Here is a 16,847-nt window from a genome sequence, read left to right on the forward strand (position 1 = left end):
ACATAACTCACACAACATGGCTATTTCTCGCCTTTTTGATTGAAATTGTGGGTGAGCATTGCTGCCAGTAATTTGAAACTGTTTTCAACTTGCTGGAGACAGTGCAGTCAACATGAAATCACTGAGGATTATAATCTATTTAGTGTATTTTAATTTTTTTTTTTTTTTGCAGTCCCAGGCTATCTAATCTTCCTGGCTGGTCCCTGAAAGATGGAAATGCTTTCTTGGATAAGGTAATGTCCCAGACAAAAAACTGAAGCATATCTACATGCTGTGGAAAGCCATCTTGTCATATCACAGCCACACTGTAATAATGTGACCAATGGGCTCATTTCTCTCCATGTGTATTCTCCCTGAAAAACCCCAAAGTCCATGCCAGGGTCTTCAGTACTTGGTGGTTACTATATTTAAACACCTAAGGAGATCTCAGTGTTCAGATTCAGATCCAATTTGTGCTTGCATAAAAATGTAAGTACTATTGCTGCAAATACTTTTGATCACCCACAGAAAGAAAACCATTATTTCTAGAATTGCAATGAGAGTTTCAAAGGTAGTGCATATTAAAAGGTTCAGTTCTGTTCATTTTAAGGCTATACTGACTGTAATTCGAAGGAGTAAAACTTCTAAAAAAGTTTTTTTTAATCCTCAAGTATGTGAGTTTTAAATTGCTGTCACAGATTAGCTCAGGTAGGGCTTCGTAAAAAGTTTGGGTCTTCTTTGGGTGATTAGAGTTCCTGGAAGATTATGGAAGGACAGGGTCATCAGTGGATTGGATCACTGTGGCTGCTGTGTGGGGAATATTCTGAAGAATGGGGTGTTTCACTTTTCTGTCAGTGTGTTCTCTGGGGGGCAGGAGGGGAACATGCTCTTAGGTAACTTCAAGTAGAGAGCCTTCCAGACTATGATCTGTGATCCCGTTCTAGACTAAAATGGACAGTCTATAGGTTGGGAAAACAGAATACAGTTCTAGGAATCTAGGATTTGGAGTCCTATCATGGCTTTAATTACTGACTAAGTAGGCCTAAATTAAATGATTTAAATTACTTTTTTTTAAGGTTATTACTTTTTTGACATTAGGTTATCTTTTCAGTAATTCTTTCTTTAGATCAGTATTTAGACAGTTAACTTATTAAATAGATCAAAGCTACAAAAAATGTTAAACTATAGTCTTTGTACAAAAAAGATCAGAGGTATGGGAAGGTTAAAAACTGTAAAGCTCATCCAGGCCACTTCTTAGACCTCTAAATCATTCTTCCTCTCCCAAGTTTCACAATTGAAAAACTGAATGAGTTTAAAGACTCTTAAAATGATTCATCTGCATAAGGCATTTCTTTCTTGTAATAGGTATTGTTAAAGAGGTACTCTTTTTAGAGAATTAATTTCTGTAAATGCACCACAACCTCAAGTATAAGCCAAATGCATAATCTGAAAACAGGTCTTTCTCATAAATGATGTGACATTCAGGAACCTGTGCACCTGATTTCAGCCCACGTCTCCTGCTGGCTATAAATCATTGTTCCCTGAGAAAGGCTCAGAAGCATCCCATTACCATTGCATTGTGAGTGAGGTGACTTGCATGTGTATGTGGGAGTATTTCATTAGAAAGGAGTAGTGAATAAAATAGTGACATTGTGAGTGTTCGAAATGGCAAATATGCTTCTGCGGGCCAAGAAAGGTGAGAGCCTCAGAGGAGACTATCATATGACATGCCCCGATATGTAGCATTATGGAGAAGAAAATTACATAGCCTATTTAAGACCAGGCAAAGCTTTGAAATGTCCCATGATTTGTCTTTAATCATTTTGAACCTCATCCTAGGAGTTGGGCATCTTCTACCATTAAATGTAATTGCTCATTTGTTTTTAGCTGACAGGTACACTGTAATTAAAAATGGTTTTCAGTCTTTTTTTGGCTCAGCCTATCATTAGTTAAATGGTACTCATGTAAGGAGAGGAACCAGAGTATACAGTGGAAGGCAAAGGGAGGGAGTGATCTATGAAGGTTCTGATATGAGACTTGTAAAATCGAAAAGGACAGTAACATGTAGTTAGTGCCCTATTTTCAGATAAGGATTGAGAGTAAAATCATTCAGACTCTGATATATAAATATAGTTACGTGTACATGAATATATAGAAATGTATGTTCAGCGACTAATGGAAATATGGCAGAACAAAATTATAACAATACCTTTCCCTTTTTGGAAAGAGCAAACGAAACTGACAACCAAATCCTATCTTTTCGTGGTTTATTGTAAAGGCATAGACAGCTTTAACCTTGATGGTGCAAAAGATCACCATAGACTTCAGTTTGAAGTGTCAGTGAGTGAAGAAAGTACCCCTGGTGACCTTCCAGAGGCATTGTGGGAGACCCTGGTGGTGTCTCTTGGGCCTTTCTACAAGGGTACTTGAAAAAGTTCATGGAAAGGTGCATATTATCTTTTAATGCTATTTTCCAACTAACTTTTCAAAGTACCTCATATTTCGTTGCTCTGTCGTAATTCCAGCTGCATTATGGCTTTGCCTGAGAGTTTTTCCCTGAAGCTTCACAAAATACAGGAATTGGTGCATAAATATTCCAGACCCCTTGCTCCTCACTAGGATAATTCCAAGGTTTATGTTTTATACCACTCCTCAGAGTTGCCCCTTGGGAATAAGTTCCAGTTGCCCAAAATGGTATTTGGCCCAATAACATACTCATTATCAGCTGCCTTCCTTTCCACTTATCACTTCCCCATTTCCTGCTGTTTTGTCAGCACCTACCATATAAACTGCTGTTCTCAAGCTCTTTTTTTGTCAGCCTGGGGGGAATCTAAACTAAGACAGGCATATTAAATATGGTAGGTCATTGGCGGGGTGGGGAGATGTACTGTATTCTGTTTCTTTATATGTATTTCTTTTTTCTTTTGGATGAATACATTTGGATTATAATTCCAAATAAATAGTATGTTCTACAAGGACAAACATTACATTCATTGTAGTGCAGTGGGAGTGTGGAGGTTAGATGTTTAATCCCTACCCCCTACACTTGATCCTCCCTCCTTACTTGTTCCATCCTCCCTAGCCCTTGGTAGGTGGAGAAAGAGGATCTAAATAATTTGTTAAGGGCCATGACTCCTAACCTGATTGCATAACAGAATCACTGGAGGTGCTTATTTGAAATACAGATTCCATGGCCTCATCCACAGTTTCTGGTCCCTAGGGCTTAGAATAGGACCCAGGGATCTTTAATTTAATCAGTATCCTTAGATAATTCTGATGTTGCTGTTATGGTCTACATAAATTATTTGGAAGCCACTGGACCATGGGTTATAAGAGCAGCATGTGTTCATACATGGCTTTCTTTTTTAAAAAGATGACCGGTAAGGGAATCTTAACCGTTGACTTGGTGTTGTCAGCACCGTGCTCACCCAGTGAGCTAACCGGCCATCCCTATATGGGATCTGAACCCGTGGCCTTGGTGTTATTAGCACCACACTCTCCCGAGTGAGCCACGGGCCGGCCCCATGCATGGCTTTCTTGAAGAGGCCATGATGAATGTTTTAGGGCTGGCCCATGGCTCACTCTGGAGAGTGCAGTGCTGATAACACCAAGGCCCCAGGTTCGGATCCTATATAGGGATGGCCGGTTGGCTGACTGGCTGAGCGTGGTGCTGACAACACGAAGCCAAGGGTTGAGATCACCTTACCAGTCATCTTTAAAAAAAAAAAAAAAAAGATAATATGTTCAAGGACTGAGTCTGCCACCAACAGAATTTTTGCCCTCAATAAGATATTTGGCCTACCTGAGCCTAAAAAAGGAACAGGTGGTATTCTAAAAATAAGCTCCCAACTTCCCTCCAGATCTAGTATCTGCGATTCTTCATGAAAAGTTTGGTTTGGAGATTATTTTTCTTTGGTACTATGACTATTGGGTATCTCTTCCTAGTACAAGTATTTTTCCTTTTCATTTCTTTTAGGAGCTAAAGGAGTGTTCAGGTCATGTATTTGTGGATTCTGTGCCTGAATTCTGTTTACCAGAGGTAAGATTAAAGTGAATCTTATTATAGAAACAAAGCATATCGAGTAATTTCTCAAAATGAAGTCAAGAAATAATTTTAAAGGGCTTAGCTTTGTGTTTTCAATTTGAAATGAATCTATTATTCCAGGCACACTGTTATATAACTAAAATATGATCGTTTAGGAGCTTTTTATGTTGTTTATAAATCATTTAAGTCACTTTTTTTTTCCTGTTTCTAGCTCTTTCTGTAATCCCCACAAATACTTCTACTAGGGCGAAGTTTTGAACAAGGTAATGAAATAGCTCAAGCCTTTCAGTTTTATAATTAGAATACCTTTGTGTTTAGATTAGCCACACTTTTCCTAGTCTTGCTTACAGTGGATGATTGAGAATTGATATTATACAACAACTGCTAGTAAACTAAACATTCTTGCTAACTTGAAACATGTTGAATATTGCTTGAAATTCATGGATTCTGAAATGAGTTGTGGATATCTGTCCCTTACATATTATTGCAGTGAGACTTTTTGTTAGGGTTTGGGGGCACTTTTATCCTTTCAAAGGAGCCTAAGATCAGTTTCTATTAGTTTTAAAGGCTACTAATCTCAGCTGACAGGCCTAATCCCCAGAGTGGCCTAGATGGTGTTCTCAACAGACAAATGAGGGTAGGGTAGGCAAGCCACTGGCTACTCCAGGGTTACTGAGGGAACCGGTGAGAAACTGCCCTGCTCTTCTTTCTGTGTGCGCATGGATTACAGTGCCTGTAGAAAACACTTTTGCAGGAGCTGGCCAGTTAGCCCACTTGGTTAAGCTAACTTGGTCAGCATGATACTGCTGATAACACCACGGTCAAGGGTTTCAATCGCCAAAAAGAAAGAAGGGAAAAGAAAACATTTTCACAATTCAGGGCCAAAGAGAAAAGAAAGTTTGGCATGCACTTTCTCTTATTTTTGTCCTCTCTTCCCATTTCTACACTTTGTTTGATACCCTGTAGGAAAAACTTTTTTCTCTCTCTTGGAACAAAGCGAGAGTATGTGCCCTTTGCATGTACCAGAGTGAAAGAGAAGAAAAACAGGCAGACATGGCAATTGAAGTGGCAGATAAGGGAGGAAGTCTGAGATGTAGTAGTAAGAATGTAAGTGAAGGTAACAAGTCACCAGGAGTCCTGAGCTCCTCCGCACTGCTGTTAAATCTCTTTGTCATCCTCCTTTGTTACTCAGCAGCTGGTGGGGGAGCTCCGCATCTGTTCAAGGATTCTTGATCCCAGGTGCTAACGTTTATTTTCCACTTGCCGCAGATGGCACTGAGTACTGCAATCTTTAGTTTACAGACAGCATTGTAGAATTCATGAATTCTGGGGTTGTGGTGATCTTCTGACTTGCTCCACAGAGTACTCGACTTTTAGATCAGACAGTGACTGTCTCACAGTTCATCTTTTGCCGAGCCAAAGCGTTGTTGACATTTTCAAGGTTCTAGAGCCATATAAGGTTTTCAAGCAAGAATTTATGACACAAATTAGTAATAGTCATTAATTTAAGGTAGAGCCAGGCCACTGAATGACTGGGAGAAAATAGGAGAGTGGTAGCAGCAGGCGGGAGGCATCTACTAAAGTCCAGTCTTCACTAACTTGTGGGTAAGTCAGGGGACCCAGTGCCATTCCTCATGAAATTTGTAATCCAGTGCAGCTACCTTAATATCTTTGTATTCCCTGTAGACTGGATACCCTAGCTCAGTATAGTAAGCGACCAGTAAGTTGTTGTTTTGACCCAGTTCACAGTCTGTGGAACCCTAAGTGTTTGTACACAGTAGTTTTAAAGTTAAAATAATCCTTACTGAATTTATTCATTTATTTATTTGTTTGGCAGCTGGACAGTACCGGGATCCAAACCCATGACCTTGGTTTTACAAGGCTGTGCTCTAACCAACTGAGCTAAGCAGCCAGCCCCCTTATTGAATTTAAATATGAGTATATAAATGTGGTTTGGGTGTTAAATTTCTTTCTCAAGGGAAAAATGTTTAGGTAGGCATGTGTTCTTGATGCATATATCCATAGACAGAATACATATATTCTTCCAACTGTCCTCACCAGGTTTCTTTTTTTTTTTTTTTGAAAGATGACTGGTAAGGGGATCTTACCCTTGGTGTTGTCAGCACTACGCTCTCCCATGAGAGAGCTCACTGGCCTTCCCTGTGTAGGGATTCGAACCCTTGGCCTTGGTGTTATTAGCGAGATATGCAAGAGATGTGGTGTCTTTGAATCACAGTGTCACACTTTTCCCCACACACGGTGCTGCTTAGGAAGCTGCATTCCTTCCACAAAAGCACTCCAAGGCCTCTAAATGTACTGGCTGCCACAGGTGAGAGGGGACAGAGAGGAGTCATGTAGGACAAAAACGCTGCTTAGAGGCACCGTTGTACAGAAGGCTAAGAGGGATACACATAAAACACATTTGGAATTTCTGAGGAGGAAGTGGTTTCTTTCATCTGGGCAAATCAGGAAGGTGTAGTGGAAAAAGAGTTGAGCCTTAACAGTTAGGACTTAAATTTGTGGGGAAAAAAGTTCCTTCTGCTAAAAGAGTTTTCATAAAATTTACCAAATCTGTATAAATTTTCCCTCACCTGCTAACCTGTCTTTTCCCTTTTCACATGACCTTAATTAAATAAAAGGGCAAAATTAGGGTTAAGATTAAGATAGAATATGAGAGTATAATTTTCTTTCATGACTGCCACTACATTTTTTGGGTGGCTTTATATTCAGCACCAGTGGTCAAAAGTTGCCTCAAGAACAAAACATACCAAGTCGCCTTCACATTTGTCTTGAGGAGTTGGTTTCTGTACTGATTCCCCTGTTTCACATTCGTCTGCAGCAGCAGAATGTTGCAGTCTCTCCACCCTTACAGTTTACATTGTGCACTGTCTGCGTCAAGTTACCCAGTTCACTTGCCAGGCAGTGGTTGCTGGAGTGTCTTGTCATTTATCCTCACACTTCTAACTCAGAGGAACTCTGTTCTAGTAAAATCAGAGTGCTGCTGATGGACTGGCTGCATTCTCGTTGTCAGCTGTCCTGTCTTGCTGCTTAATGACAATATTAGAAAACATCCTGAAATGACAGAAGGGAAGTACCACAGCAGCGGCGTCACTGTTCTGTAGTATGAAAACTACTTCCCTTCATTCTGACATCGCTTTTCAGTCTGTGTGCCCTGAACAATAGGTATCATTCCCTCCCTTTCTTTTCAGACTGAGCTCATAGATCTATCTACAGTAGATGTGATCCTCATCTCTAACTATCACTGCATGATGGCGCTGCCTTACATCACCGAGCACACCGGATTCACAGGCACAGTGTATGCCACAGAACCCACTGTTCAGATTGGCAGGTGAGAGTGTTTATTCTTGTCCCTCTGGGATGAGGCCGCAGAGCTCCTCCTCCTCCAGTGGAGACTGTTTAGTTGAGTGTTACACTAGAAGCAATTGTTATTTCCTCTGAACAGCTAACTCAAAGACTAGGCAGGAGCAGGCAGCTCATTAAATAAAGGAATGTTCATAGGGAATACCTAGAGATTGATGCTGCGAGTTATCATGTTAGTCTTTTTATTTATTTATTTATTTTTTTACATAAACTGGAAGGAGTTCAGGGAGATGGCTCCTATGTGCAGATGATACTCATTAGGGCAAAGAGCTTCAGAGGAAAGGAACACAGCATATTTAAATAAAGAAGGAGAAATTTTATTATTCTGCTTTCAAAATGTACTCCTTTTTATGGTTTACTGCAGTCTATAAACGAGATAGCTTGTAGAAAACAGAGGATAGATAAGCACTTATTAGATGGTTAGGTTGTCCCTGCTGTTGAAAGAGTGAAACTCAGCACTTTGAGTAAACTGCAGATTTCCCTTGACTTTGAGAAGGTTCTGCTGTCCCTTTCTCTGCCTCTACCGAGCCTTCATGATATAGGTGATTGCTGCAGGTAACTGTAGTAACATCATTTATTGAGAAAAAAATTATGTGAAGAAAATTACCCCAGAACAAAATGTCTTAGTTTATTGTTTTGAAATAACAAGTATGGTATAAGTTAAAACTGTCAGACCCCATATTTTAGGTTCTAGGAGTCAATATAGACTCTTGCAGATGTCCAACAAGATCAAATTACTAGAAATAAAACAGAATATGAGTATTTTCTTGTAAACCACATTACCTGCAGTTTGTAGAGAAAGCCATAACAGATCTGAGGAAGGGGCATTGTAGGAAAGTAGAACATAAGAGTGATGGATCAGTTTTTGGAGTTTTCAAGATGGCGGCGGCTGCGGCGGCTGGCGCGGAGTAGCTGAGGTGGAAAAGGGGGCCACTGGGCCTCAGGCAGCCGGAAACTTGTGGACCTTCCCCTGGCCATCTCTTAAGGGAGGACTGCTGCTGCTGGCCGGTCATGGGGGCTCAACGCCACTTTGCCCCCGGCAGGAGAGGCTGCCTCATTTACAGGCAACAGCTTTGAAGTGTGGAGCAGGAAAAGAACTGATTCTTAGCTGCAAAAGCGAGTCTTGAAACAGGGAACACGGCGCCAGGGCTGCTGTGGATGCAGCCAGGATCCCGGAGGCTGGGGCCGCACTGAAGGCGGCCAGCTGCCCTATTCAGGATTCGAGGTTTCAGGCCGGCATTAAAGAAGATTCCTGGGAGCGCCCCAGCGGCGCCGCGACTGAACAGCCCGAGGCGGCAGCGCCGAGAACACGGAAGGCAACAAACCAGAGACAGAGCGAGCGCCCGACCTGGCACAGCACTATCCTATAGAACAAGAAGCCCTTGAAATAACTGACAAGGAATTTCGAGTGATAATTCTAAGGAAACTGAATGAGATACAAGAAAACTCAGCTAGACATCATGATGAAATGAGGAAAAGTATACAGGATCTGAAAGAGGAAATATACAAGGAAATCAATGTCCTGAAAAAAAATGTAGCAGAACTTGCTGAACTGAAGAAGTTATTCAGCGAAATAAAAAACACAACGGAGAGTTTAACCAGCAGGCTTGTCGAAGTTGAAGAGAGAACCTCTGAGCTTGAAGATGGGCTGTTTGAAATAACACAAGCAGACAAAAAGAAAGAAAAAAGAATCAAGGACATGGAAGAAAATCTGAGAGAGATATCAGACAACCTCAAGCGCTCAAATATCCGAGTCATGGGTATTCCAGAAGGGGAGGAAAATGGAGATTCCATTGAAAACATATTCAACAAAATAGTGGCAGAAAACTTCCCAGGTATAGGAAAAATCATGGATCTTCAGATCCAGGAAGCTCAACGATCTCCAAACGTATTCAACCCAAAAAGGCCTTCTCCAAGACATGTCATAGTCAAATTGGCAAAACTCAGAGACAAAGAGAGAATCTTAAAAGCTGCAAGAGAGAAGCGTCAAATCACCTATAAGGGAGCCCCAATCAGGTTAACATCAGACTTTTCATCACAAACCCTAAAAGCTAGAAAGGAATGGGATGATATTTTCAAAATACTAAAAGACAAAGATTGCCAGCCAAGAATACTCTACCCTGCAAGGCTATCCTTCCGAAATGAGGGGCAAATAGTATATTTCTCAGACAAACAAAAACTGCGGGAGTTCACTACCACAAGACCACCCTTACAAGAAATCCTCAAGGGAGTACTGGGTTTGGTTCCTGAAAAATAACTACCACTGCCATAAAAACCTAAGAAAAATCTAAACCCGCTAGTACAATAAAAATGGCATTCATGAAGAGAAAACAAGCTAACAAAAACACTATCTACAACCTAAGGAACCAACAAACAAAGAGTGATGGATCAGTTTCAGTGAGAGGAAAAGCTAGTAACACTAGATTCTGGTCTGAAAAGGTTAAAAGCATGAGATGGACACACCAGACTGTTCTCAAGAAAGCTACAGTCAGAACGATAGTGAGCCTGGTTGAGATCTTGGGATGCTGGAACTAGTACTGCTTCTTCAGGATGGAAGGAGGAGATGGTATTAGGACTGAATAAGTAAATGGAAATGAAATGAAGTTGTTCAGTTTTCACATGCTAATTTGTGGCTTGTATCTATAAATTGGTTTGGGGGAGATTTAAGTCAATATGGATCATCTGTATTAGATTATGAAGGAGGATTCAAGGTGTTGAAAATCTATTTCTAGCTTTTTGGTGATCTTCTAGCCATGGAGAATTTTTTTTTTTTTTTTTTTTTTTTTGTCTTTTGTGACCGGCACTCAGTGAGTGCACTGGCCATTCCCATATAGGATCCGAACCCGCGGCGGGAGCGTCACCGCGCTCCCAGCGCCGCACTCTCTCGAGTGCGCCGCAGCTCGGCCCCTAGCCATGGAGAATTTTAACAGTTCTCTGTTCCATGAATCTGCAGAACATGTATACCCTTGACCAAGTCTAGTGTGGTATTCCGCAGATTCCCTGGACTGTGATGCCCTGGTAGTCCATCTCATGTTTTCAGAAGTATCTATACCTTTGCAGGTTCTTTAGTTAAATTTTTAGTATTAGTCCTTGAATATTATTCCACATGGAATTTTGCTAATTCCAAAAACACATATCAAGAAAACTCATTTTATCAGTTTAAAAAGTCCATTTAATATTGTCATAAATAAAAAAATCTTTAGTGCCGATAACACCCAGGTCTAGGATTCAAACCCTGTACCGACAAGCCACCAAAAAAAAATCATCCTAACCCCACCCCTGCTGCCACCAAAATGAGGTACTTCACAGTCATTTAAATTTTCCTTTTGTATTTCTAGGAGCATAAAGGCAGTGCTGCTAGAGGGAGAATTAAAACAGGCTTATGTATTTCAGTATTTAGAAACAAGAAACACACTAGACTTATTTTAAAGGTGAAATCATTTATTTAAGTTCAAGATTTTTAACATGGAAATTCAGTGAGAAGACTAGATTTTTGTTCAACTTTGTGTAAAATGGCATCCAGCAGAGAGGGAGATGGTGAGGTGGGGGCGGCAAGCAAGTCCACTTGGTGTTTTTCCAGGTTTTTATGGGTGTTCATCACTTTTTGTTTACATTCAGGCTTCTCATGGAAGAGCTAGTGAATTTCATCGAAAGAGTGCCAAAGGCTCAGTCTGCCTCCTTGTGGAAGAATAAAGACATACAGCGGTGAGGAACAGCCCTCTCCTGTCAGCTGTAGTGCCCTATGCTTTGCAAAATGGTCTCCTTTGATTTTTATTGTATGCTTAAACACCGATTCTGTTAGTTTCTTACTTTTTAATCCCTGTGTTACATTTTTTTTTTTTTTTTGGCAGCTGGCCGGTATAGGGATCCAAACCCGTGACCTTGGTGTTACCAGCACCATATTCTTCCAAGTGAGCTAATGGGCCAGCCGCATTGATTCTATTAGAACTAAAGATTCTCTTTTCCCTAATAAATGAAAGGGTTACATTTGGTTCTGCCAACATTTATTGAGATTCAAGGTATTGTGCTGGGTACAGGAGTTTTTAAGAACAATTGGCTGTATCTTTGAGGTGCTCAAGGTTTAATGGAAAGTCTAACACTTTGATAGGTCACTTATAGTCTTTCATGGTGTGTCTTATAAGACAATTGACCACAGTGCTGTAAGCACTCAGAAAATGAAGAATTGTCTCTGCTTAGGGAAGCCAAGAAGGACATTCTTTAGGAGATGACATTTCAGGTGGGTCTTGGAGGAAGAAAATGACTTCTCCAGACAGAAGAGGTCAGGAAGAGGTATACAGATATGGCATCAAGGGACATGGCGTATTCAGGAAACAGTGAGAAGTTTCGTGTGGGCTAGGATGGGTAGAGTAGAGAGGTGAAAGGTGATGGTTGAGGAGTAAGCTGGAGAGAGACCATGCAGGCTCTAATAGGTGAAGCTTGGGTCTTATACTGTTGAGAACAGGAAGTCTGCTGCCAGATGTTTACAAGGAGGAGAATGACATGACCACATTTGTTTTGGGGAAAGTAGTTCTGGAAGCAGGATGGAGGATGGATGGTAATACAGAGATGGGGGCAGGAAGGCCAGCAGTATGCTCACAGAAACCCTGTGGATGACAAGGCCTGAACTAAGGCAATGGCAGTGAGCATAAAGAACAAGACTCTAGCTTCAGAGAGATTTCTGAGATAGAATTGGTAAGAATTGTGAAAGAGGCTGCATAGTAGTAATTAGGAAGGTAAAGGGAGAGCTAAGTGGGAGCCAAGGGACAAAAGAAGATTCCAAAAATGTGGGCCTCTCTGGTCTCAGCTGCTGCAGAGACATCATCAGATGAAATGGACATGAGGCCCTCAGCTGTGGAAATTAGCAAGTCACTAACAATCCCAGAGAGGTTAGTTGCAGTAGAGGGCAAGGACTGTAGGAGGTGAAGGAAGTAGAAATGAGATGGAGGAAGGGAGGAGGCAGCTTGACCCCACCTCCATGCTCTCATTTAAATTCAGCATTGGAGGGCAGGTTAGAGTGTGGTGCTGATAACACCAAGGTCAAGGTCAAGAATGAATGAGTGAGTGAATGAATGAATATAAATAAATATAAATTAAAATCAATTAATTAATGGGCACTGGAGGACACCGGTCATTTTAACATACCAGACTTTCTTCTAGCAACTGCTGCCTTTACCTCCAGGCACCACAATAGACCCACCTTCTCATCCTGGCATTGAGAGTCTGGAGTAAAAACTAGGCTTTTGAGTTCTTAGGTAGTTCATGCTCTATGCACTCCTACCCATGTCCACTTTTTTCCAGCAATCTTGCTACCAGTTTCTGTTTCCCTCTAGATCATTGATATGTTAGCCATCTTCTTATCTCAACTTTATTTATTTATTTTTTTTAAAAGATGAGTGGTAAGGGGATCTTAACCCTTGACTTGGTGTTGTCAGCACCACACTCACCCAGTGAGCTAACCGGCCATCCCTACATAGGGATCCGAACCCATGGCCTTGGTGTTATCAGCACCACACTCTCCCGAGTGAGCCACAGGCCAGCCCTTATCTCAACTTTAGAACGTCTTAGTTTTTGAGAACCTTCTTTCTATAAGAATATGAATATGTAGCTGGAAAAATATACTTTGTTTTTCTATTGTGACTTTATGAGTCCCCTCTATGTATTCCTTTGTGTACACGTTATTTATTTTATTATATTTTATATTATATTTATTTTATTCTTTAACATGTTATTTATTTTATTTAACTTACGTAGCACTCGCTATGTGCCAGATATTATTCTAAATATGTTATTTGATTTATTTAACCCTTTAACAACTCTGAGGTAGATAGTGATGTTATTACCATTTTATAGGAGAAAAAACCAGCAGAGAGATTAAGTCACTTGTCTAAGGTCACCCAACCAGTGAGTGGCAGGATCTGGATTCAAACCCAGACAGATGGCTAGTGTGGCTACAGAGGCCATGCTCCTGACTTCTCTGCGGGGCCTCCTGTCGTGCACACACACCTCTTCTCATGTGAGGGGAAGAGGAAGTCGGTATATCTGTGTGCATTTTCCCCTATGTTTTGTGGATTTTCTGTATGCCTCTGTTTCCTTGTTCGAGAATATGGTGTACGTGTGGCTTCACAGTAGGAAATGTTTTCTGGACATGCATATATCTGAGACTTCTGCATGTACAGGAGTGGCTTCCTTGATCCGACCGCTCTCCCGGCATGGCACGTGGTACTCTGCCCTCCTCAAGCTGCATTCTCGTTCTCGGCCCCCTTTTCTGCTGCCCACCACCATATCCCCTCCCCTCTTTTCTTTCCATCTCTCGTGTGTCTGCTGGGCCACACAGGACTCGCTTCCCTACGTCTCCCTCCTTAGAAACCTTAGGACTTGGTTTTCTTTCCTTGTGAACACATATGCCTTGGCTTCCCTTACTTCCTCTTTTAAAATTTATACCCTTTAGAGAATTCTGCCACAAATAATTTTGGCACACCAGAAATGGTATTCAAAGGTCAGTATTTCCTGACTCCTAAACCCTGGGCCAAATCCTAGGAAGTCTCATGTTCTCATTTTGCCATTTCTTCTGTGGCCTTGGGCAAGGTCCTGGCAGTTTTCTTGTGCTTTCCGTTCTTTGTTAAAAAACAAACAAACAAGGAGCTGGCCGTGGCTCACTTGGGAGAGTGTGGTGTTGATAACGCCAAGGTCACGGGTTCAGATCCCTATATAGGGATGGCCAGTTAGCTCACTTGGGAGAGCATGGTGCTGACAACACCAAGTCAAGGGTTAAGAGCCCCTTACCAGTCATCTTTTAAAAAACAAACAAACAAACAACAAAACAGCTGGCTCACAAAGGAAGTGACATCATGTATTAGGAAGAATGTGCATGAAACGTGAAGCAGAAGGCTAGGGAGGGGGCCTGAAAGTTATTTTATAAGATGCTTAGGAAATCTTCCTGTTAAAAGAAGGTGCTAGCTGAAGTAGCACTTTGCGTTTCCTGTGTCATCGTGTGGTAGGCAAAACAGTTGAAAGCTCACTTGGCAGAGGAACAAGGAGAACAGTTGCGCTGTTGGAGAAGGTCTTTCATTTTGACCCTGATCGAGTACTCCATTTTGGCTTTTGAGCATGAATGAAACACACTTATTGATAGAGAAAGGAAAGAGTCTAATTATTGGAAAGAATATGCTGAGGTGTTCAAGAGACATACCAGGAGAGCTGTGGCCTCTTTTTCTCTTGGATAAGTTCAGCATAAATATTAGAAGTGGTAGAGGAATTTGAAGAGCTATTTATTTTTTAACTTGCATCAGACAGAAGAATCCTTTTCAAATATTCACCTAGAATTTAACCTTTGGCCAGAATACTAAAAGTGCTTCATTTGGATATCTTTTGTGCTGAAGGATTTACATCATCCTTAGATTTCTCTCTGTGACACACCAGTTGATATCTAGTGTCCCAAAGTACTGAGGCACACTATGTTGAGAAACACTGTTCTTTGCTAATTCATTGAAATTTTTCTCAAGTGGTAATAAGTTGTGTCTTTTATTTTTTCGCCCCTTAATTCCTGCATGTTCCCTGTCCAGGTGCTCTAGATTAGGGGTCACAGATTCACATGCCTACAAGGCTGAGGAGGGTGAACACAGGAGTGAGGTGGCCTGATGGGAACTGTGGAGCTGTGATGTGTAGGTTCAGCAGGTTGTGAACATATGGGAATGTGAGCCCACATCTGCCAAATCTTCCTTTTTTTTTTTTTTTTTTTTAAGAGAAGCTCAAAATCTGGATGTTTTGTGATTTTTTAAAAAAATCTTTTTTAAATGTTGGCTTATACATTAAAATAAAATCTTGTATGATCACAGCTGGCTGGGTAGCTCAGCTTGGTGGTAACACCAAGGTCAAGAACTCAGTCCCTGTACTGGCCAGCCACACACACACACCCCAAAAAATCCTACATAATCCAAGCAAAACACTCCTGTGAGACTCAAGCCCCAAATTTGTTACATGTACTTAAACCTTACCTAGGCAGTCTCAAAGTAGATATTTGGCAAGTGTCTAGAATTAATGCATCTTCGTAGCTTAAGTTGCGAACAAGACCATCAACTAAAGAAAACAGTAAATTAAAATCTTTCAAACTCATTGGTCAAAAGAGTCTGACAAATTCCCTTAAATCATTTGAAGTGAGTTTGAATTAGTATTTGATTTATTATTAGTAAGTATACCAAAAAAAAGTATTATTCTTGCTGTTTGACAGCTGTATGACTTCCTGCCTTAGTTGACCCTACTCCTTAAGATTTATATCAAAGAAGTTAGCCATCCTTCTTCCCAATTATGACATTGCAGGTTTTTCCTCTTGAAAAAGAGATGGGTTTTGAAAGGAAGGAAAACGAGACAATCACAATGTAATTTTTCAGTCTGCGACTTTCCCAGGCTCACTTCAGTGTTAAGGTTTTTAACAAGAAAATTTAAAGCAAAATATTCCACTTGAGAAACTAACCCAGCCTCTACTGTTTTTTATATAAAGCTAGCATTTTTTATAAGATTAGAAATCTGCAAGTATAATTAAGGATAAATCATCACAAGATACTGTCATAATCTTCTCACAAGTACTAAGGTATTAAGCATTGATATATTCCTGGCTGAATTGTTATGGCAATTTTTAGTATATTCAGAACTTAAAATATGGGTTTATACCTTATAGAAGACTCAAAAGAAAAGGCATACACACTGAAGTTGAAGTTCCTCTGCTTGGACACTTCTTAGATATTTTTAGAGGAATTTGTCAGACCTAACTATATAGGAAGAAAATTTAGGAGTGTGGGCTTGGAGGTCACATATACTGGTGTTTGGATTTTAGATCTGTTTCTTAGTAGCTGCAGCAATTTACTTCCTCTAGGCTTTTCGTCCTTATTTATAAGATAGGGATGATACTAGCAACTTCGTGGGGTTGCTGCGAGGACTAAATGAGTTGACATGAGTAAAGTCCTTACAAGAGTGCCAGCACATCACAGATGCTTGGTGAGTGCCAGCACATCACAGATGCTTGGTAAGTGCCAGCATCCTCACCCTCTGTAGTGATGTGATTGGCTTCATAACCTCCTTTCAGTAACCAAACACATCTGCCTACCACAGCCTAATTCATCTTTAGACACCACCTTTCTTGATGAAAGCAAGGTATCCAAGTAGACAGAAGGAAGACTATTTTCTCATCCTACTGTTGACTCTAGTCTGCGCTGTCATTCAGACTCTTTGAAACTCAGTCTCCTCTTCTGTATAATAAAGGAGCTGAATTAAGTTATCTCTAAGTCCACTTATGTTAAGGTTTTAAAAGATGTCCAATGGGCCTACCCCGTGGCTCACTTGGGAGAGTGCGGCGCTGGAAGCGCAGCGGCGCTTCCGCCGCGGGTTCAGATCCTATATAGGGATGGCCGGTGCACTCACTGGCTGAGCGCGGTGCGGCTGACACCAA

General features: G+C 41.0%; 1 protein-coding gene across 1 annotated transcript in view; it reads left to right on the forward strand.

Moving 5' to 3' along the window:
* The window catches only part of INTS9 (integrator complex subunit 9), a 105,482-nt gene that overhangs the window by 37,409 nt on the left and 51,226 nt on the right, over positions 1–16,847 (forward strand). Inside the window, exons 3-6 of the mRNA XM_063085569.1 lie at positions 173–233; positions 3,956–4,018; positions 7,234–7,373; positions 11,024–11,110. Of these exons, the coding sequence (XP_062941639.1) occupies positions 173–233; positions 3,956–4,018; positions 7,234–7,373; positions 11,024–11,110 (351 nt within the window). The remainder of the gene's footprint in view (positions 1–172; positions 234–3,955; positions 4,019–7,233; positions 7,374–11,023; positions 11,111–16,847) is intronic.

Source organism: Cynocephalus volans, chromosome 2, assembly GCF_027409185.1.
Source record: "Cynocephalus volans isolate mCynVol1 chromosome 2, mCynVol1.pri, whole genome shotgun sequence".
Classification (NCBI taxonomy): domain Eukaryota; kingdom Metazoa; phylum Chordata; class Mammalia; order Dermoptera; family Cynocephalidae; genus Cynocephalus; species Cynocephalus volans.